Here is a 21,504-nt window from a genome sequence, read left to right as displayed (position 1 = left end):
CCCCCAGGCTCACCTCACCAGCGGGGCCCGCACGCCAGGTGCTGCAGGAGGACTTTTAGGGAGGCCTGGACACCAGACCCAGGGCCTTGCAGGAGCCTGAGAACCCAAGGATCCCCTCAGCTGCTGTCCCCACTCCTGCCCTGTAGCTGGGGCGCAGAATGTAGGGAGGCGGCCTCAGGACCAGCTTGATCAGCTGCCTGCACCCCACGCCTGTGGTGAGCGGAGCAGTCAGGAGACCAGACGGAGGAGCCTGCTCTGTTCCTCTGAGAAGTCCCCACACGATCCTGTTTGGACAGTCAAAGGCCCAGAGTGAACCCCCCAATCAAGGTCAGCTTTTGGGGAATGCCACCACGCCCTCCCGCCCTGGCTAGCCTGGCCCTGCGGCCCTGGGGTGGTGGCCCCCTGCTCCCCGAGCCGTTTGCCACAGACATGCTCCTAGGACCAGTGAGGCCTTACCCCCCACCAAGGAACTAGCCGTGGGCGGGGTGTGGCCACTCTGCAGGCAGGGTCATCTCAGCTGCCCGGCAGTGTACCTGAGCCAGCGGTGGCCCCAGGCTGACCAGCAGCCAGAGCCCCGGGACCTGATGAGGCACACAGCCCGGTGTCCTCGTGGCTCGCCCACTCGTGCAGCACTTACAGGCATTCCCCGAGTCTCCAGACGGGCAGGCGGTGCTGCTCTCACCCCACCTAGTCTCGCTGGTTCCTTGGCGCTGGAACATGCCAGCTGCTCGGCTTTGCAATGGGGAGGGGAGACTGAGCCAGGTGTAGGGTGGGGTTTCTTCTGCGCCCCATGTTACCCAAGCAGCCCTCCATCCCAGCTGTTCCCAGCACTATCTTCCCTGTAAAAGAGCAATCTGGCTGAAATGTGCGGCTTCAGAGACAGCAAGCACAGGTCTTGTTGAGTCCTTTGGGGATGTAAGGCAGAGCCGGATTCCCTTTTTCCCGCTGGGACTAAGGTGGAGGGTCCAAGGACACATCGAGATGGCCCGGCAGGCACGTGCTGGGCACCATCTGCCAATGCCACGTGCACACATGCATTTACGGCCTCAAATGTCAGACCGAAAACAAACGCACCGGTCCCGCCATGTCCATGAGATGGGAGACAGAGCCGGCGTCTTTAGACACCGCCAGCCCCGCGAGGAACCTACGAGGTGCACGGGCCGGCCTGAAGGGATGATGGCCCTGGTCCGAGCTGTGGCTGAGTGTCAGCTGCTTCGACCACAAGCATCTCACAGTGACTGGGGGAAAGGAAGCGATGTGGGCACGGCCTGGCAGGAGACAGCATGGTGCCAGCCAGCACAGCCGGCGGCCCCAGCAGCCTTCACCAGATAGGGCCCCCGGCCAAAGACGTTCCAGAAGGGACATGGGAGTGTGGCTTCCCACTGCAGCTCTGCCCCCTGTGGAGCCACCAGGCATATGGGCCACCACATCCGGAGGTGGCACCCACATGCCCTCCCTAAAATAAGGCGCAGGGAGGGGGCGTGCAGTGAGCGGGCCTGCGGATGGGAGGGGCACGGAGCTGGTGAGTTTAGGAAACAGGACACCTGGGCCTCGCACCAGCACCACAGTTTTAATTGATTCCCATTCCAGCTTTCCTAAGGCCCGTTGGGTGCGTACCGTCCTGGCCTCCTGCCTGTCTGGACTCAGGATGCCAGGATGGAGTGAGGCTCTGCTTAGGCCGCTGTGGCCTTTTCGTCTGCACGGGAGTCCCGGGTCCTCTGCTCTGGCCCTGAGAGACCCCTCCTCCCAGCGGGAAGGGCCCAGACCCCCAGCACCCGGGGGACCTCAGCCACCCCACACCCTGCCTCGCCGAGCTTGTGCCCAGGTCACTCCCTGTGTTCTCTTGGTTGCAACTCCCCGCACCGGGCCTTGATTTGCTCAGAGACCAGCGCCTGCCCGGAGACTGCTGTGCGGGGAGGCCCTTCGGCAGGGTTCCGGCGTGTCCGTGCGCCTCCGGGCCGTCAGGAGGCGGCCTTGCCAGCCCCGCCACTGGCCCGGGCTGCCTGGAACACACTGAGGAGGGAGGAGATGGTGCCCAGGAGGCCCACCAGCCACGGCGGGAAGCGGCCTGCCCACAGGAAGCCGGGGGGCAGCCAGTGCACGGCGTTGGCCAGGTCGGCCAGGTTGCTCAGGAGAGTCACGAGCTCCGACTGGATCCGGGCCTCCACGGCCCCCCGCGTGCTCCGGGACCGCTGGCTGTGGGGTCAAAGAGGAGTCGTTCAGGGCGGGCCCAGGGGTGCCATGCTGGCCCGGACGGGCAGGGAGGGGCGTGACCACAGACCCTGTTTGTGAGCAAGGAGGAGTCCCTGTCACCCCCAGAGGGAGCCCACGTGACCAGGGCACAGGCCTGTGTGGAAAGTCTCAAATCCACATCTGCCCTGCTGACCCCTGGAATCAGTCAGGGAGGTGGGGCAGGTTCCAGGCCCACGCCAGGCACAGCGCTTTCCAGGAGAAAGTGACGCTGCCCTGGTCCTCAGGAGGCCCACCCTCTCCTGTCCTGCGCTCTGCGGTGCACAGCGTGAGGACTCGGCCCGGAGCCCTGGCTCTGCTGTGTCCTGCCTATGGGGCCTCAAGCAAGCCTCACTGTCCCCACAAGTAAGAGTGCTGCCATCACCTGGAGGCTGTGGTGACGCCCGATGGCCCAGGCACCGCCCCCCCCCCCCCCCCACCCCCCACGGGCCTTGTGGGAGGGAGGTTGGCCTTTCTCCCCAGGAAATACCTGGTGACGGCCGCCGCAGGGCTCCTCAGCTGCTGTCTCAGCTTCAGGACCACCCACAGGGACCTGCAACACCAGAGAGGATGAGGGACCCTGCCCGAGGGCAGGAGAAGCAGGGTGGGTGCCGGGCTTCCATCCCCAGTGCTGGCCCGGGGGAGGCTCCGCCACCTGCCGCTGCTGCAGGTCAACAGTAACGGGTGCCGAGCTCTGCTGTCGGGCTCCACCCAGCCTGCGGAGGTGACCTGACAACTTTCTGGGCTGAGGGCCGGCACCTGCAGGCTGAGGAGGCAGCCAGCAGGCGGGCAGCCCTGGTGCTCCCCCAGGACTCTCAGGCCCCACAGAGCGCCCACCCGACTGCCCGCCTGGCCCTGCACCCTGGGCTGGGGGTGGCCGGGTAAGTGCAGGTGGCTGAGTCCTGCCCGTTGGAGGGCTGACCCAGCCAGACGTCCCGATTGGGAGGTCCAGGCCCTGGTCACATCTCCCAGCCACTGTGGAAGGGCCCAGACGCCCAGCACCCATTAACTAGAGCGTCTGCCCCTCCAGAGTGTGGGACACAGGGCCGCACCTGCGGTGAGGCAAGTGGGTCTGCATCAAAGCCACCTGGGGAACTAAGGCAAAACCAAGGCCTCGGCGCCGGGTCCCTGGACCAGTGCAATCAGAACCTCTGGGCCCCTGGCCCCAGGCATCTCACCCCAACCTTCCAGGTGCCTCTCCGGCATCCTGGGGTCTTAAGGACACTGGTCGTGACGAGCACACACACTCCCCCACTCCACACCCTTGCTAGCACCAAACACAGAAAAATCCTGGAAAACAACCTGCTCCAAACATGAGTGGCATCGGGCAGAGCACGGGACTGTCAGGACGGGAAACCGCTCTGTGTGATACTGTGATGGGTGTCAGGTTACATCTCACCAAACCCCTGGAATGTGCAGCAGAGCGACACCTAACGTAGTCCCCGGACAGACGGGGGTGGATGCCATGTCCCTGCAGGTTCATCGACTGTAACAAAGGGCCCTCTCGCACGCCATGTTGGCTGGGAGGCCGTGTGGGGGCAGGCAGGAAATGGGAACTCTATTTTCAGCTCAGTTTTGCTGTGAACCTAAAACCGCCCTAAACTATAGTCTGTTTTTTAAAATGAATGGAATCGAGGCTGCCCCTAAAACAGGAATGGTAGATCCCAGCGCCAGAGGTCACAGGACCCTGGGGAGCTGCAGCCTCGGGAGTATCCAGAGCCCAGCCCAGGCCCCTGTCGGGGTCCCCAAGCCCACGGGAAGGTCACAGACACAGTGACCATGGACGTGAGGAGAGCTCATATCAAGACAAAGCCCCATCCGTGTAACGAGGAGATCAGAGCAAGGACAATGTGTCCGCAGAGTGTAAGGTCAAAGGACAGAAGAGGCATCAGAGTATAAGCAGCGGGACCTCTGGGTCCCCTCTGGTCTGTGGGTGATTGGAACCTTCCACTTTGGATTCGTTTGCTTTCCAGACTGTCTGAGATGAACGTGTAACTAGAGCATCTGTAACGGGGAGAACAAGGGCTACTGAATGTCAGGGCCTCGCCCAGGGCGAGTGACACTGCCCACCTCCCCCAAACCCTCAAGGTCAGGGGTCGGCTGCCTCCCTTCGGGGATCCAAGAGACTGTTGTATGAAATTCTGCCACGGGAGGCCCTTCACCCCCTGTGTTTTCTGGGGCAAGAGACTGAACAAACCCACCCAGCAACTGTGCAGAGAAGAAAAAGTTTGGGAGGAAACCGTTCAAGTTCTAGAAACCTTAGGGTTTTAGAAGCTCTTTTATCCGGGGCCGTTTGCTGATGACAATGCGAGCAGGACTCGGGGACCCAGGTAAAGGCAGCCACGCTGGCCACTACTCTCCAGGCCACAAGTTATTCTTCCTGGGTCCACTGGGCACCATCATGGCCCCCAAGGATGCCCACGCCCTCATCCCCAGCACCCGTGTGTTCCCTTGTGCGGCAGAAAGAACGCTGCCGATGGGACTGAGTGAGGGTCTTGAGTTGGGGGAGAGTCCAGGTGGCCCAATGCCATCACCAGGGGCCTCAGCAGAGGGAGGCAGGAGGGTCGGAGTCAGAGGAGGAGACAACAGAAGCAGAGGCTGGAGTGATGCGCTTCAAAGACAGAGGAAGGGCCGGAGCTCAGGAACGCAGGAAGGAATTCTAGAAGCTGGAAAAGGTGGGGAACATCCTCCCGGAGAGTCTGCAGAGGACCCCAGCCCTGCCCACCCCTGAGGTGAGCCCAGGGAGGCCACGTGGGGCTTCTGACCTCCAGGACTCTAAGACAATCAGCCTGTGCGTTCAGAGCCTCGTCTGTGCTGTGCTGGGTGCACACAGTGAGGTGGCAGCAACAGGAATAGCAGGGCGGCAGAGCCCACACCGCCCGGCCTGTCTGCCGGCCGCACCAGCGAAGTGAGCCTCCCTCCCTCCAGCCTGCGGGGGCAGCGCAGTGCCTACCTGGCAATGCCCAGGAGCAGCGAGAGGCCCCAGAAGGCCGTGCTCAGCGCCCACCACCGGGCCGAGTCCACGTGCAGGATCCTCGCATCAGCAGCCCAGGCGATGTGCTCGCAGGGGTAGTACAGCTGGTCGGCCAGGTTGCCCAGGACAGACACACAGCGGACCAAGATGTCCTCCTCCTGCAGGACCAGGAGAGGGAGCTTGGACTGAAGCGAACCCGGGACCTACCCACTGCCCATATTGGGAGCCCAGGCTATGCCATAAAAAGGCCATGACTTGGGACCCGCCCCCCCTGCCTCGGAGCCTTCCTGCCCTGCCACAGGCCCCAGGTCCTGGCCAGGGGTCACCAGGCCCAACCCCTGCACAGGACCCTGAGGGAAGCAGGCAGGCAGGCCGACAGAGAAGCTGGCGGGGCAGAGCTGGGTGGGGTGGTAACACCAGGCTGCAGGATGGTCCCTCTCCCAGACCAGAGGGGTAGTCACCATCCTGGCAAACAGGTGCTCGGGGTGAGCTGCCACCTCCCGCAGCTCATAGAGGGACAGGCCTCAGGCTCTGTGCTGCACAGCACTGTACCCCTGCCCTCCAACCCTGAGCTCTAAACCTCACCCCCTGCACCCAGCCAGGCAGGGCAGTTGAGGCTGCAGGTACCCTAGGGGGGCATTGGGGCGGGGACAGGTTCACTCCCTGGTGAGCGCAGAGCTGGCACTCGTGTGGATAACGCAGTACTGCTAACGCAGCTGAATATAAAGAAGCTGCATGCCCATCTGCAAGGGGCTGGTTACGCATGCGCGACCATAAAAAGGGAGGGACGCTTTGGGCCCGACAGGGAATGCCCTCCACGTTGAACTGCGAAGTGAAAAAAGCAAGTGGCCAGAGTGTCAGCGGCGCACAACTATTCACGTCCAATTGTGTATTGCCACCCTCGCTGGTCTGGCTCAGTGGAGAGAGCATCGGCCCTCAGACTGAAGGGTCCCGGGTTCGCTTCAGTCCAAGGGCATGTACTTCGGTTGCAGGTTCGATCCCCAGCCCTGGCTGGGCGTGTGCGGGAGGCAACCAATCGATGTGTCTCTCTCATATCGGTGTTTCTCTCTTTCTGTCTCCCTCCCTCCCTCCTTCCCACTCTCTCTAAAACTCAATGGGAAAAAATATCCTCGGATGAGGATTAACAAATAAACAAAACAAAAACCTGTGTATTTGCCTGTCAGGGTACAGATCTCAGGAAGGAAAGAGAAGAAGCTGACAACACTCGCTGCCTCTGAGGAGGAAAACGGGACTGGGGCGTCAGGGAAGAGAGACTTCTAAATTACATAGTTTTGAGGAGTGTGTGACTGTATTCGCTACTTTTTAAATTTAGCTCAAATGAGAACATCTTATCTAAAAAAAGAAAGTAAAATTGGAAAAAATAAACTGCCACACAGTTGCCTTTCCTTACCTCTGCCCCCAGGCCGTACTGCTTGGTGTACAGAAACATGGCCACGTCATCGAAGAGGCGCAGGGTGGTCCTACAGCCGCTGAGCTGGGAGGACACTGCCAGCAGGCGCGCCCCCACGTCTGCCCGGGCCGGGCCTTGTTCCACCAGCACCCCGCCAACCAGCTGGCAGCAGTACCCCAGGGTCCGGACCTGCGGGGAGCACAGCGGTGAGCTCGCTCTGCTCCCGGGCTGAGCGGGGCACTGGCCCTGGGCCTGCGGGGGAGTCTAACGACAAGGTTTTGGTAAAAGCTGAACGTGTGAAAGGGGACGTGCAGGACGGACGGAAACCAGGACATCGTGGTCCAGAAGGCACTGCGGCGGCCCTAACCAAGTGCTGGCCCTGGAGACAGATGGGATGGGGACAAGAAAGGGAACCCCATTTCCCACCTCCGGGGCCTCCCTTTCCCGCCGGCAAAGGACGAGGCAGAAATGCACAGGCCGACACCCGTGCTGGGCGGGGAAACGGGCCGGGACGCAGCCTCAGCCCCGCGGACGAAGGGTCATCCGCAGACTTCACTTCAGTGGGAAGGCTCAGGGCGCCGTGACCTGGGTCAGCTTCGCCACCCTTCACCTGCTTTCCCGTTGGCTTACACCCGGGAAGCCCTAGTCACACACACACACACACACACACACACACACACACACACACACACCCGGGAAGCCCTGGTCACACACACACACACACACACACACACACACACACACACACTCACGCCCCCTGCAGGACAGAGGGGTGGAGCTAGCCCTGCACGCCCAGCCCCGGGCGGAGCCTACGGGCCTGGAGGCCGTGGGGACGCGGAGAGGGACTGGGGGCTGGGAGGGCATCACCTCAGTGCCAACCAGAGGGGCTGTGGTCAGCTCCACATCCAAACCCTAACGCCCCGGGACTCCCCAGACACCCGGCCACTGCGGGGCCGAGCGGGGCGGGGCGCGCACACGGGGACCGGCACAGCCTCACCGCGCGGCCCGCGGTCCTCGGAGCCCCAGCCCGAGCGCCAAGGTTCGGCGGGCGCCGCCCCAAGGGCTGCCGGGGACCGAGCCGCCCAAAGGTCGCCGCTCGGCCGGGCTGAGCCCCGCGGGGCAACGGGGATCCCAGGCGACCCGGCCCCGGCCCCCGCGTCCCGGGTCCGAGGCTGGGCCCAGTCCCGGGGCCTCGGCGGCGCTCCGTCCCGGCCTCACCAGGCGGTCGCGGCCGCGGTACGACTCCAGCGCCGACGCCAGGCCGCTCAGCGCCGCCATGGCAACCCCGCCGTCACCTCGCAGGGCCCTCCCGCGGCCCGGGGCCTTCTGCGCAGGCGCGGCCGCAGCCCTTTGTCCCGGAACAGGCCCTGTCTCTCTCTTCGGTCCTCACCTTTCACCTCCTTCTTAGAGAGTGGAAGGGAGGGAGGGAGACAGACAGAGACAGAGAAACAGAGAGCAGACATGGATTGGCTGCCTCCAGGGGCGGGGGTGAACCAGGAATCAAACCCGCGGCCACCGCTCTAACCACCGAGCCACACCGACCAGCGCCCTGACCGGGCCCTTTGCTGCAAACACTGACCCAGTTTGCTGCGGGCCGTGCGCCCTGCGCCCTCTGCCCGCGCCGCGCGCGTGACGCCCCACGCGGCTCCTCTTTCCCTGTAACCACCGCCACTGCCACAGGGAGCGACTATTTCATGCAAAATCACCAAACCTGTTAGCTCGGATTCAAGGCGCTTTCCTTCTCTGTGTCACCCTTTCTGCATTTTCTGCCGAAGTTAGAGAGCGCAGGTTCGGTCCAGAGAGCAGACAAGAACCGGTAACCCGAGTCGCTCCGAGGAGACTGGCGGCTGGGAAGAGGAGATGATGGTCAACTTCACTTTTGTGCCACTTCGTAGCTTTTGGATTTTGTGCAATATGCATGCCCTGTCTCATCAGCAAGTCAAACACTTTTCTTTTTGTTTTCAAAAAGTTAACACGCCTGTTTACTTTTTATTGTAATAAAAGTCTCCCTTTTAAAAAGTGCAATTCAGCCGAAGCCGGTTTGGCTCAGTGGATAGAGCGTCGGTCTGCGGACTGAGGGGTCCCAGGTTCCATTCTGGTCAAGGGCACATCCTCGGTGAGGGGTGTGCAGGAGGCAGCTGGTTGATGTTTCTCTCTCATCGATGTTTCTGGCTCTCTGTCCCTCTCCCTTCCTCTCTGTAAAAAATCAATAAAATATGTTTTTTTAAAAAGTACAATTCAAAGGCATTTAGCACATTCACGGGCTGTATAAACAGCACTCCTTTCTAATATGGAAACATTTTCATCGCCCTGAAAGGACATGGTGTCACTCAAGCAGTCCCTCCCTCCCCCTCCCCCACCTGGCGACCAGCATCTGTTTTCTGTCTCTGGAGTCGCCCGTCCCGGGCATTTCATATAAATGGAATCACAGAATGTGGCCATTTGTGTCTGCCTTCTTTCCTTCAGCATAGTATTTTTTTTAAATATATTTTATTGATTTTTTACAGAGAGGAAGAGAGAGGGATAGAGAGTTAGAAACATCGATGAGAGAGAAACATCGATCAGCTGCCTCTTGCACACCCCCTACTGGGGATGTGCCCGCAACCAAGGTACATGCACTTGACTGGAATCGAACCTGGGACCCTTGAGTCCGAAGGCCGACGCTCTATCCACTGAGCCAAACCGGTTTCGACCAGCATAGTATTTTTGAGGTTCATCCTGGGGTTTATAAAAACACTGGGGTTTATATCCGTACTTCATTCCTTTCCAATAATATTCCATCATACGGATGGGCCACATTTTGTTATCTGTTGATTGGCTGATGGACATGGAGGCTGTTGCCCCTTTTGGCTGTTGTGAATAACGCTGTTGTGGACGTGTGTGCATGTGACGCCCCACGTTCAAGTCCCTGCTTTCGGTACCGTTGGGTAGAGACCTAAGAGTGGAATTGCTAGATCATATGGAAACTCGATGGTTGACTTTTTCTTTAATATATTTTTATTGATCTCAGAAAGAAAGGGAGAGGGGAGAGAAACATCAATGATAAGAGGGAATCATTGATTGGCTGCCTCCTGCACAACCCCCACTGGGGATGGAGCCCACAATCTGGCATGGGTGGTTGACCGGAATCAAACCCGGGACCCTTCAGTCCACAGGCTGGTGCTCCATCCATTGAGCCAAACCAGATAGGCCAGTGGTCGGCAAACCCATTAGCCAACAGAGCCAAATATCAACAGGACAACGATTGAAATTTCTTTTGAGAGCCAAATTTTTTAAACTTAAACTTCTTCTAACACCACTTCTTCAAAATAGACTCGCCCAGGCCGTGGCATTTTGTGGAAGAGCCACACTCAAGGGGCCAAAGCACCGCAGTTTGCCGACCATGGAGCTAGGGCTATGGCTGACTTTTTGAGGAGAAGTTAAAACACTGTTTTCCACAGTAGCTGTACCATTTTACATTCCCACCAACGATGCACACAATTCTCCACATTCTTGCCAACACTTCTGTTTTGCTTTTTCAGAGTTATTATTATGGTCATTCTACTGGATGTGAAGTGGTATTTCACTGTAATTTTGTTTTGCCTTTTCCTAATGACGAATGGTATTGACTGACTGCCTTTTGCAAAATATTTCCTCTTGATTTCAACTCCTATTACTCGTTCTGCCTCACCCACTCCTTTCCAACCACTGCCTCGTTCCTATTCCTTGAAGCTGCAGCACATCCTGCCTCAGGACCTTTACATTGGCCGTTCCCTCTGCGTGGAATGCTCGCCCTCCAGACACCCGCTTGGCCCCCTCCCTCGCCTCCTCCTCAGGTTTACTCAGACATCTTCTTCTCCTGGGACCTCCCCGTCACACGGCCGCCCTTCCCACCCACGTCTCCTGCGTCTGATTTTTCTCCTTAGCTTGTAACACTATCAAGTGCAACTGTATATTTTGTTGCATCAGCTAGTTGTCTACTTACTTGTCTCGCCTCAGAGGAATGCGAACTACACCAGGGCAGGGGGTTTTATCTGTCTTGGTCGCAGCTATATTCCCACAGCCTGGCACAAAGCCAGCTCTCAGGAAGTGTCTGCCTCTAGGGCTCAGCTGCCTGTCCAAACTCCCTTTGCTCTTGTACCCACACTGTCCTGGGAGGCCTGTCCACTCCCACGACTTGCCTAGCCACCTCTTCACTGCCTCTCTCCTCCCCCAATCCTGACCAGTCTCCATCTCCCACCTGGACGTGTCCCTGTGCACCCTACAAGCCCCTCACACTCAGCAAGTCCCACCCTGACCACAGCGTCATCCCCACATCTCGTTCTTCCACGTCCCCAACCCAGGGATGCCCCACAGCCACCCAGCCCTCCTGCCACACGGCCACCCAGCCACAGGGGACCTGGACGCCACGCGTCCTCTTTCCCTCCACACACGCCCCACCCATGTCCCAACAGTCACCAAAATGTCCCTTGAACCCACCCGATTCTTCCCAGCCCACAGCCCCCTCCATAAGGAACCCCCATCTCCCACCTGGACCCCAAGCCCCTGCTGCCCCCGGGCCTGCCTTTCCACAACACCCCGAGAGATTCTTTAATCCCCACACCCAATCACAGCCCTCCTTGCTTAAGACTAGGGTGCAGGGATTGGTGTGCCCCCCGAGCCCCCAACTGGAGACACTGTTCCTTCCCAGAAGGAAATCTAAGCCAAGCTCTGGGCCTGCAGAGGAAGAGGCCTCGGGCTGCAGAGCCTGCCTGAGCAACGGGTCCCTTCTCTTGAACCTGTGCTGTCCGTGGCCACCTTGTAACAGCCCCCTCAGGCAAGGGCTCAGCCGTGAACTTCGCAGACCCTGCCCAGCCCTCCCAGCGTCCCCCACCATCTGGCCAGGGCTGAGCTTGACCTTTGAGAAAGAGAGAGGAGCTGGCCTGCTGTTCCCCGCTGACCTTGGCGTTGCTGAGAGCTGGCCTGGCAGTCACAGCAAGGCCCTGGCGTTCTCCGGCTCCTGCCAGACGTCAGTGCTTTCACCGTGCCATCATCAGACAGGGCCACGCAGCGACCAGGGTGGAAGGACACAAAGTAAGGCCCTTCAGAGTCGCGTCTGACAGCGAAACGTGAGCATTGTCCAAGAGCAACAGCGGCCAGACGCTGCTCCGGGCCAGCCTGCGCCGCTGCCGCTCCTTGACCGATCCCAGCTTGATGGCTGCTTCACTCCTCGGACTGCTGGGTAAAAATCAAGGTCCTCAATAATAGTTCCTTCTCCCTCGCTTCCTGCAGCACCGGGATGCAACTCAGGGGCCCTACCTTCCCGCAGGCGGGGCTCGGCTGGCTGGCCGGTACACGGGGACCCGCCTGGCTGTACCATCGCCCTGTGGGTGGGGCTCGGTGCCGGGAGCAGCGGGTGGGACCTTAACGCAGTGGACACCACAATTAGCTCAAAGTTAGTGAACAGGGACCCACTCGGGAAACCAGTCCTGGAGACCCAGTACTCCTTACTCAGCGCAGGAGTTACGACAGCAAAACTGTATCCTGAACGTGAGACTTGTTCAGAGACTAGATCTTGTTCCCAAACTAGAAGAAATCATAGCTATGTGACGCCACAGAGGGTTAGCTACAATGGCAATCATAATGCAGTGTAAGTGATTCGGATCAATAGGTTGTAAACCTTAAACTCTCATAATGTTGCATGTCAATTATATCTCAAAAAAAGAACCTGTTCAGTAGGTGATCAGGGGTATCATGAACTCAGATGGGTTTACTACATTTATATCTTTATTTCATGTCTGTCTTCTTTCCTTTCACAGATTCGTTATTGTGGTAAAATATGCATACAATGTGCAATTGCCATTTTAATCATCTGTCAGCGTCCAGTTCAGTGGCATTAAGAGCATTCACACTGTCGTGCGATCATGTCCACCATTCACCGCCAGAGCTTTGCTGTCATCCCAAACTAGAGCTCTGTCCCCCTTACACACCAACTCCCACCCGGCCCGTGTGGCTCAGGGGTTGAGGGTCAAACCTATGAACCAGGAGGTTACGGTTCGATTCCCGGTCAGGGCACATGCCCGGGTTGCGTGCTGGGGCGTACAGGAGGCAGCCAATCCATTGTTTTCAACATTGATGTTTCTATCTCTCTCTCCCTCTCCCTTCCTCTCTGAAACCAATTTTAAAAATAAATAAAAACCCCACTAATCGCACATCCCCTCTTCCCTGTCGTGTACGTTCTTTTTATTGGTCAGATCCTCTAAAAACAGAACGTCAGACCTCCAACCAGTGAAAGCCTGCGGTGCAGAGCAGAGCCCACTTCTCCTTTGGATTTTCTGTTTTCTTCTTGTTAATCCTCACCCGAGGAGTTTTCACTGATTTTTTAAAGAATATTTTTTATCTCTTGGACGGAAGGCGGGGGAGGGTGGGTGGGTGGGAGGTAATCAGCCAAGGACCGTGTATGCGTATGTGGGTGGCCCGTGGACACAGACCATGGGGCGCTGAGGGCCTGGGGTGAGGGGGGCGGGGCTGGCTGGAGGGAGTCAATGGGGGATCAAAAGGGGACAGATGTAATACTTCCAACAATAAAGAATTATTTTAAAAATAAAATTAAAATAAAAGATATTTTTTATCAAAGCTCTTAATTTTCTAATCCTTCTAGGTTCTTTCTTTACTTTCTTTCTCTCTTTCCCCCATTTTTATTTTTATTGATTTCAGAGAGGAAGGGAGAGGGAGACAGAAACATCAGTGGTGAGAATCATTGATCGTCTGCCTCCAGCACGCCCCCTACAGGGGATCGAGCCGGCAACCTTCAAACTGTGACCTCTTGGTTCATAGGTCAACTCAACCACTGAGCCACGCAGGCAGGCTCCACTGATTTTTAGAGAGAGTGTAAGGGAGGGGGAAGAGACACAGAGAGAGAAACATCGATGTGAGACACATCGATTGGCTGCCTCCCACTCGTGTCCTGACTGGGACTGGAGACCAAACCTGCCATCTAGGTGCGTGCCTTTGACCAGAATCAAACCCAGGACTCTTTAGTCCGCAGGCCAATGCTCTGTCCACTGAGCCAACCCGGCCAGGCTAAAGCTCTGCTTCTTAAACCTCCCCAGAGGCCCCTGAGACAAGTCCAAGTCTGGTAAGTCCCTTTACCCCCTCCTGAGAGGCCTGCAGCTCCCCTGGCGTGTGCTCTTCCCAGCTGCCATGAGATATAAGCCCGGATTTGTCCAACCACAGCTGTGCTCCTCATGGTCGTGGGCGGGCGGGGTGGCCCTGGCGTCTTAAGGGTGCCTTGGAGCCCGCGAGCCCTGGAGGGACAGTAAGCGGGGAATGGCGCAGAGATTTCCCAGCTTGTGCCGGAGACTTAGGAAGCAGATGAAGAGGAAAACTCAGACAATGGTAAGGAGACCCCGCAGCCTCTATGTGAATCCTCACTGCCGCTTTCCCGAGTGGTTACCATCCCCAGCTCCATCTTCCGGGGACAAAACAGACTTCCGGGATCAAGTCTCCCGGCTCGGCAGGCTCCCTGAGGCCCAGGAGGCAGGGTCCTCGGTCTGGCTCCCTGAGGCCCAGGAGGCAGGGTCCCCGGGTCTGGCTCCCTGAGGCCCAGGAGGCAGGGTCCCCGGGTCTGGCTCCCTGCAGCCCAGGAGGCAGGGTCCCCGGGTCTGGCTCCCTGAGGCCCAGGAGGCAGGGTCCCCGGGTCTGGCTCCCTGCGGCCCAGGAGGCAGGGTCCTCGGTCTGGCTCCCAGCGTTCCTCCTCGCCGCCCCCGTTGCCGGGGGACCATTGTGACAGAGGGCAGGCTCTCTGAGTCACAATGGGAAGGGCTGGGACGCCCCTGAATGCAGCCTTGGAAGGAGCATGTGAGGGTCCTCTGGGAGGCCGGGGACAGAGGGAGTCGAGGGTCAGCCGTGCCACGTGCATTTTCTAAGGCTCGTCAGCTCCCATGCCACCCCTCGAGGTAGGTACCCCACCTTCTTCATCCCTCATCCCTCATCCCTCACAGGAGCCCAGCTACTCATTGCAAGGTGACTCAGCTAATCATTTTAATTGTCAGATTCTTCCATAAACCATCTGACACCTTCTTAACTCTCACCTATTTAGGTGGCAAACTGATCAAAACAAAAACAAAAACCTCGCAAGGTAGACACTAAAACCCGTGGTTGGGTGAGGGCCCTGAGGCATGTTTTCCCGAGAGGCCAACCTGAGAAGCACGGGCTGAAGTGGTCTGGGAGGGCTTCCCGCAGGCGGTGAGCGGCGGGAGCGCTGCTGGCACCCAGGGACCTGGTCTCCACGGAGCAGGGAGGGCGGACGGCGGGAGAGACACATCTGCTCCGAGGAAGGCAAGAAAGTCCTAGCCGACGAAACAGGATCCTGGGAGCCTGGAGCTGAAGGTCAGAGAACTGGGTGCGAGGCAGGCGAACCCTGACCGTCCGCGGCCAGGAAGGGGTCCAGGGCATAGTCAGGACCCAGGACAACTGCAGAGGCAGGGCCACAGGGAGGGGTATGGCCGAGACAGAGGGGCTCCCAGACATGGAGGGGCGACCCAGGCCTGACACGGACTGAGGGCGAGGGAGAGGACGCCCTCTCAGGCGCACTGTAGGATGCCGAGGTCAATTCCGGGCTCTTCCCTGCTCCCTGGGCCTTCACACCTGCTGTTCACCTGCCGGGAAAGCTGCCCTCCAGGCGCCCAGAGGGCCCTCCCACCTCCTTCAGGCCTTTGCTCACCTGTCACCTCAGGGATGCTTTCCTTTTTAAGTCCGCAGCCTCCCCCGCTGAACCCACATCCTTCCCCCCTGAACCCCATCCTTCCCACCTGAATCCCATCCTCCCACCCTGAACCCCATCCTCCCACCCTGAACCCCATCATCCCCCCTGAACCCCATCCTCCCACCCTGAACCCCATCCTCCCACCCTGAATCCCATCCTCCCACCCTGAACCACATCCTTCCCCCGTGAACCCACCATCCTCCCACCCTGAACCCCCCATCCTCCCACCCTGAATCCCATCCTCCCACCCTGAACCCCATCATTCCCCCTTGAACTCCATCCTCCCACCCTGAACCCCACCCTTCCCCCCGAACCCACATCCTTCCACCCTGAACCCCCATCCTCCCACCCTGAACCCCATCCTCCCACCCTGAAACCCATCCTCCCACCCTGAACCCTATCCTCCCACCCTGAACCCCCATCCTTCCACCCTGAACCCCATCCTCCCACCCTGAACCCCCATCCTTCCACCCTGAACCCCATCCTCCCACCCTGAACCCTATCCTCCCCCCTGAATCCCATCCTTCCTACCCTGAACCCACATCCTTCCACCCTAAACCCCCATCCTCCCACCCTGAACCCCATCCTCCCACCCTGAACCCCCATCCTCCCACCCTGAACCCCATCCTCCCACCCTGTGTGACTTGAGTTCCCACAGCACTGGTCACCTTCCATTTACATTGCAATGCATGTTATTATATTATTATATAATAATTATTTATTTATAATTACTAGTATGTATTATAATTGTGATGTGTAATAAGCTTACAATGCATTATTATATTACAATATTGTTATGTGATGTGATGGTCTGTCACCTCCCTGCCCCATTATCAACTCCACAGGAGCAGAGCTCTTGGCCTGTATATATATATATATATATGGGAGAGAGAGAGAGAGAAACATCAATGAGGAAAGCGATTCATTGATCGGCTGCCTCCTGCACGCCCCCTACTGGGGATCGAGCCCACAACCCAGGCATGTGCCCCTGACAGGAATGGAACCTGGGGCCCTTCAGTCTGCAGGCCGATGCTCTATCCACTGAGCCACACCAGCCAGGGCTTGGTCTGTTTTGTTAACTGATGCACCCCTTTCCAAGAGCCTACGTCCGGTCCTGGCAGAAGTAACTGTCAAATAACTGATTGGTCGAATTTTGTTTTCCCTGGGCCCAGGGCCCGGCACACAGTGAACCACAGCATGTCCTGCGGGCACCCTGCTCAGTCCGCGTCCCCACCGCCTACAGGTGCAGCGGCGCCCGGCGATGGCCGCGGGGGCCCAGCTGCAGCGCCCGACGGCGGGGCCGGACCTCTTCAAGGCCTCGCACTTCACTCTGGGGTCGGACGCGCGGCTGCAGGCGAGCTGCACGCTCTCCACGGCGCACCGGGACTTCCCGCCCTACGCCGAGGCGGCCCCCGAGCCGCCCAGCGGGCCGCCGCCCCGGGCGACCCTCTTCCAGCAGGACGCGCGCTGGGCCAGCGAGGAGCGCGTGTCCGAGGCGCACGCGGCGTTCGTGCCGCAGCCCACGCAGTCCCGGGAGCTGGAGCAGGCGCGCACGCTCGCCATGCAGGCCAGCCACCTGCACCTGCACGCCGACCCGCGCGGGCGCGCCCTCCTCTCCACCACGCGCGCCGACTTCCGCTGGCCGCAGCTCCCCGCGCGCCGCAGCCAGGTGCGAGGCCTGGAGGAGGTCCGGCCCCGCCGTCGGGCGCTGCAGCTGGACACCCGCGGCGCGCTCCTCATCTTCCACCGCGACTCGGTGCCGCCTGGCGACAGAGCCAAGCTGGGCATTCCGCCGACCACTCACCAGGCGCTCTTCCCGCCCCACGACGCGTGCCCGCAGCCCCGCGCGTCCTGCCGCCACCTCGGTGAGCGCGCCCCCGACGCCCTGCGCTATTTGCGCCACCCAGAGGCTCTCAAAGCGGGCGGGACGCTGCACCCGCCCCCAGGGGACTTTTGGCAATGTCTGGAGATCGGTTTGGTTGTCACAACTGGGGAGGGGATGCTACTGGACTAAACACCCTACCATGCACAGGACAGCCGCCCACACTAATTATCCAGCCCCAGAGGCCAATAGTGCGAGGTTGAAAACCGCTGGACCCTCAATTTTTGCACCCATGGAATGGGCATGTCTCCTGGATCCTATCCGAGGCCGTGCTGGGGCAGAAGTACTGAATGCTGGACTGGGGGTCAGACACCTCTGCTAAGCGACCCTCGCCCACCCCAGCGCTGCTAACTCAGTTCTTGAGCAACTGAGCCTTTGACCTCTCACAGCCTTAACAAGGGGTGCATCGGCAGAGCCCCCTTTGCGGCAGCTGGTGAAGCAAACAGAGCCCAGAGTGCAGGGGCGGGGGGGCGGGAGGAGGCGGGGGGGGGGCCTGGCATAGAGTGAGTGCTCCCCAAAGAGCAGCTGTCATTCGCGGTTTTCCAATTCTTAGTCTCTAGGGGAACGGCTGGTGGAGATGGCTAGTCAGAGTCCCTTCAACCTGGGTCTAGGGATTGTCAGACCTGGATCTGACTCAGTTCTGGTTCTGAATTTCTGTGATTTTTTTTTCCTTTCTTCTTCTTTTTTGTTTAAGAATTTTATTGATTTTTTAGAAAGAGAAAGGGAGAGGGGGAGAAAGAGAAACATTGATGTGAGAGCCAAACATCATTCGGCAGCTTCCTGCACCACCCCCCGCCTCCCGGAGCCTGAGGCCCAGCACTGCACAGTGCCCTGGCCCGGAATGAACCTGCAGCCGTTTGGTGCGATGCCCAGCCCACAGAGACACAGGGGCCAGGGCTGAAATCCTGTGATTAGCCTCAGAGAGGCTGTAAAGTGAAGGAGTGGCTAATGCCAGCGCCACTCCGCCCCCCCCCCCCCCCCCCACACACACACACCCCCAAATGAGGTGCAAAGCACTTAACCTAGATATGTGGCTCGGTACTTGGTAGTTATTGTTATTGTTATTGTTATTTTGGGTGTTTGCCAAGCAGCCCTCAGGCTAAGCTAGTCTGGACTGCCTACTGCCACAGTGGGCCTGAGGCTGCAGGGACCTAACCCCATTCTCTCCCTGTCATCTTGCCACCCTCAGGGGGCCCCTCCCCCCTCAGGTGGGATCACGGGAGATGGGACCACAGGAGATGTGACGACAGGACCTCCTACCAGAGACAGTTCCAGGCCCCGAGGGGCCCACCTGCCTTGATGTGTAAGAGGGTAAATTAAGTCTGCTGTGCGGCTGGGGCGGGCAGTGGGAGGGCTGGTGGCCTTGCCTTCCACCCCTGTCCACTCACAGGACTCCTCCAGTGTGGCACTGGGAGACGTCAAGATTGGCTATGGGCACATGTCTTCCGAGCAGAAACAAGCCTACAGGCCCAAGGATCTGCCCCCAGACAGGTACAGAGGGGCCATGACCCACTGGGCCACCAAAGGCAGTGGGGCCAGCACTGTGCCTCTGAGGTCTAGTGCATGCAGACTAGGCCCACTGGGCCAGATCTCCCACCATCAGCACCACATGCTCGCCCACTAGGAACCCTGCCCCCATCCCTGTCCCCATCCCTTTTCCTGGGAGTTTCCAGGGCCCAGATCAGATGGATGCCTTCCCCCCACCCTCCAACCCCCTCCACTTTATATGCAGGTATGACAAGGCCCAGGCCTCAGCCTGCATCCACTCTGCGAGCACTGGTCCTGGAGACGGCCTCTTCCATGACAGGACCACCAGTGCTGAGCACTTCTATGCCCGGGAGCCAGGTGAGCGCTGAGGGCTGGCCTGCCCCTGGCTCCAGGGCAGCCTCCTAGAGCTGCTGAGCCCCACCCTGCCCCTGGCAGAGCCTTTTGTTCATCACAGTGACCAGACTCCGGAGTCACACATCCTGGAAGGGAATTGGCGCCCTGGTCCAGGCAGCCTCACCACCTCCATGAACTTCTTCTATGGCCAGGTCAGTGGGAAGTGGGGGAGGAGGCAGGGCTCATGGGGGGAAAAGAGCTTCCCAGGTAGAGCAAATGGCATGTGCAAAGGCCCTGAGGTAGGAGTAAGCTTGACATGTGTGCCGTGCTTTCCTGAATCTATTTGCGTGATCTAGGGTGAGCCCCTTAACCACCCCCAGCCTCAGGGACCCTGTCTGTAAAATGAGAGAAGACCAGCTCTGAATGCCATCAAGCGGGGGTCCAGAGAGGGTGTGAGCTGCCCAAGGTCATTCAACTCTTCCCTCCGACCGGGCCTGGGGACACCCCAGACATGGGAGCTTCCTAGTGTCATGGGGTCCTACAGCCGCCACCGGTGACCAAGCCAAACGGCCGCCACATACCTCATGAGAAGCTGCAGGATCACGTGATCCTAGGGGAGTCCAAGTTGCTGGGACAGTTCTTCCAGACCACCATGGGCACGGACTATTACCCCACCGGCACAAAACCGCCCGAGAAAGCACCCAACCTGCACTTGCTGCCGAGCAACCTGCCGGAGGGCTTGGGCAGTGAGTGAGACCCCCCCCCCCGCCCCGAAGGCCCACCCCCTGCCACAGCTCTGGCCCCATTCTGGTTCTACTTCCAGGAAGGCTACATCCCACCCCATCGACCAAGATCCCAACTCTGGCCCTAGACAGCCCGCCCCCTCGTAGTCATGACCACCCATCCCCCACCTCCACCTCCACCATTGCACCACCCTCTCCCCAGTCAGGCTCTGGCTGGGTTCCCGACCCACTGGCCAACCCTGCCTGGCCTCACCCCCAACATACATCTACACGTCCGCTGCCCTGGCCTTCTCAGCCCCCCTCCTTCCCGCCTCCTAATGCAACGTCAGCCCTGGCCCAGCTGCACCCTGAACCCCTACCCATTCCTGATCTCCTATGTCCCTGCCCTCTGCGGTCTGACTCTCCTCCCTCAGCCCCTCAGTTGAGCCACCCACACTCAAATTCCAGAACCAGATTTATTAACCACGAACCAGAAGATGCTGAAACCACACCGAACAGCTCCGGCCTCCGTGACCCAGGAGATGCTACAGCGGGTGAGGAGGGGAGGGGCACCTCCCTTACCAGGGAACCCCCCCAAATCAGTGTAGAGTTATCTCAGGATGCTTATAATGTACCTCAGACTCAGAGTTAGTCTCAGGTCCACTCAGGGTCACCCTAAACTCAGGGTGATCTTTATGTCATCCCAGCCTCAAGGTCATTCCAAGCTCATCCCCAGGGTCATGCCGGGGTCAGCTCAGAAACCTCTCTGTGTGTCCAGCCCCCAGTGAGACCATAAGCTGAGGGTTATCTCAGGGTGGCCTGGAGTCACACCAGCCCTTGGGGTTGTTCCAGCCACTCCCCCAGTTTCTCATTCAGCTCCTGGGCCAGCCCAAACTGGGGTCCCTTTTGCCCACCTCCCCGGAGCCCATGACCAAGTTTTGATCCTCCCAGGGTGGTGAGCCACAGGGGGGCCCAGGGGGGCCCGCCACCCTCCAGGCTGCCCTGCCAGGCTGCCACCCTGATTCCACAGTGCAAGTACAGCCACGTGGAGCCCCCGCTGGGTAGACGGCGCTTCTTCTTATCCCAACACAAGGACCAGTTTGCCTTCAAGTACCAGGGCCCCGCCATGCTGACATCGCGCAACTTCCAGGAGAGCCACCTGCCACTGGGCTCCTCTGACCTGGGGGCCTGCTGGGGTGGGAAGGGTGACCCTCAGGCCCCCCAGGTCCCTACCTACCCATGCCCTAGCCAGCAATAAACACCACCCTGGCACACCCAATCCCTCTCCATCAATCAGACATGGAAGAGGATGCTTGGATGAATGGGGCGGCACAGGAAAGAATGACTCCCTCAGAAGACTCTGGAGGTTGCCCCACTCTGGGCAGGGAGGCCTTGCCCATTTGTGGACAGACTCGGTATGAAATGTTCAGGAGCCATGACAATTTATGAATGACATGGAGAGGATGGAGTTAGTGTTGAACAGAGGCAGCGTGGCAAGACACTGAGAATGCAGGCTTCTGTGGCTGATGGACAAAGTCCAAATCCTGACTTCTCCATGCCCTGGAGTGTAGCATTGGGCAAGTAATTTAACCCCTCTAGCCTCAGTTTGTTCATCTGTAAAATGGAGGTAAATCACTCTCTCAGTGAATGTTATAAATGAGAAATGTGTGGCTGGGGTAAAGGAGGGAGAGAGCTTATCTTCTGAAGGTAAAGGTGAGCAGGTGAGAAGAAGATGAAGGT

At 59.1% G+C, this 21,504-nt stretch overlaps 2 protein-coding genes across 3 annotated transcripts; one reads left to right on the top strand and one right to left on the bottom strand.

Annotated features, from left to right (window-relative positions):
* Positions 1–1,549: 1,549 nt before the first annotated feature.
* On the bottom strand, positions 1,550–14,312 carry PEX11G (peroxisomal biogenesis factor 11 gamma). 2 transcript variants are annotated; one of them, XM_054717144.1, is made up of 7 exons: positions 13,725–14,312; positions 8,326–8,461; positions 7,833–8,014; positions 6,615–6,803; positions 5,183–5,361; positions 2,720–2,809; positions 1,550–2,196 (listed from the first exon to the last, which is right to left on the bottom strand). In XM_054717144.1, the coding sequence occupies exons 3-7, from the start codon at positions 7,890–7,892 to the stop codon at positions 1,962–1,964; spliced, it is 753 nt and encodes a 250-aa protein (XP_054573119.1). In that variant the 5' UTR covers positions 7,893–8,014; positions 8,326–8,461; positions 13,725–14,312; the 3' UTR covers positions 1,550–1,961. The 2 variants fall into 2 exon arrangements, with proteins under 2 accessions (XP_054573119.1, XP_054573120.1); XM_054717145.1 differs by having other exon boundaries at positions 2,720–2,782.
* Positions 14,313–14,336: 24 nt separating this feature from the next.
* On the top strand, positions 14,337–21,043 carry TEX45 (testis expressed 45). The gene is made up of 9 exons (XM_054717143.1): positions 14,337–14,530; positions 16,583–17,204; positions 18,411–18,532; positions 18,612–18,712; positions 18,954–19,066; positions 19,145–19,254; positions 19,587–19,788; positions 20,233–20,318; positions 20,795–21,043. Exons 1-9 carry the CDS (start codon positions 14,516–14,518, stop codon positions 21,020–21,022), a joined length of 1,599 nt encoding a protein of 532 aa, XP_054573118.1. The 5' UTR covers positions 14,337–14,515; the 3' UTR covers positions 21,023–21,043.
* The last annotated feature ends 461 nt before the right edge of the window (positions 21,044–21,504 follow it).

This window comes from Eptesicus fuscus, chromosome 6 (assembly GCF_027574615.1).
Source record: "Eptesicus fuscus isolate TK198812 chromosome 6, DD_ASM_mEF_20220401, whole genome shotgun sequence".
Lineage (NCBI taxonomy): Eukaryota > Metazoa > Chordata > Mammalia > Chiroptera > Vespertilionidae > Eptesicus > Eptesicus fuscus.
Note: the sequence above shows the minus strand (reverse complement) of the source record. Positions and strands in the feature narration are given on the sequence as shown.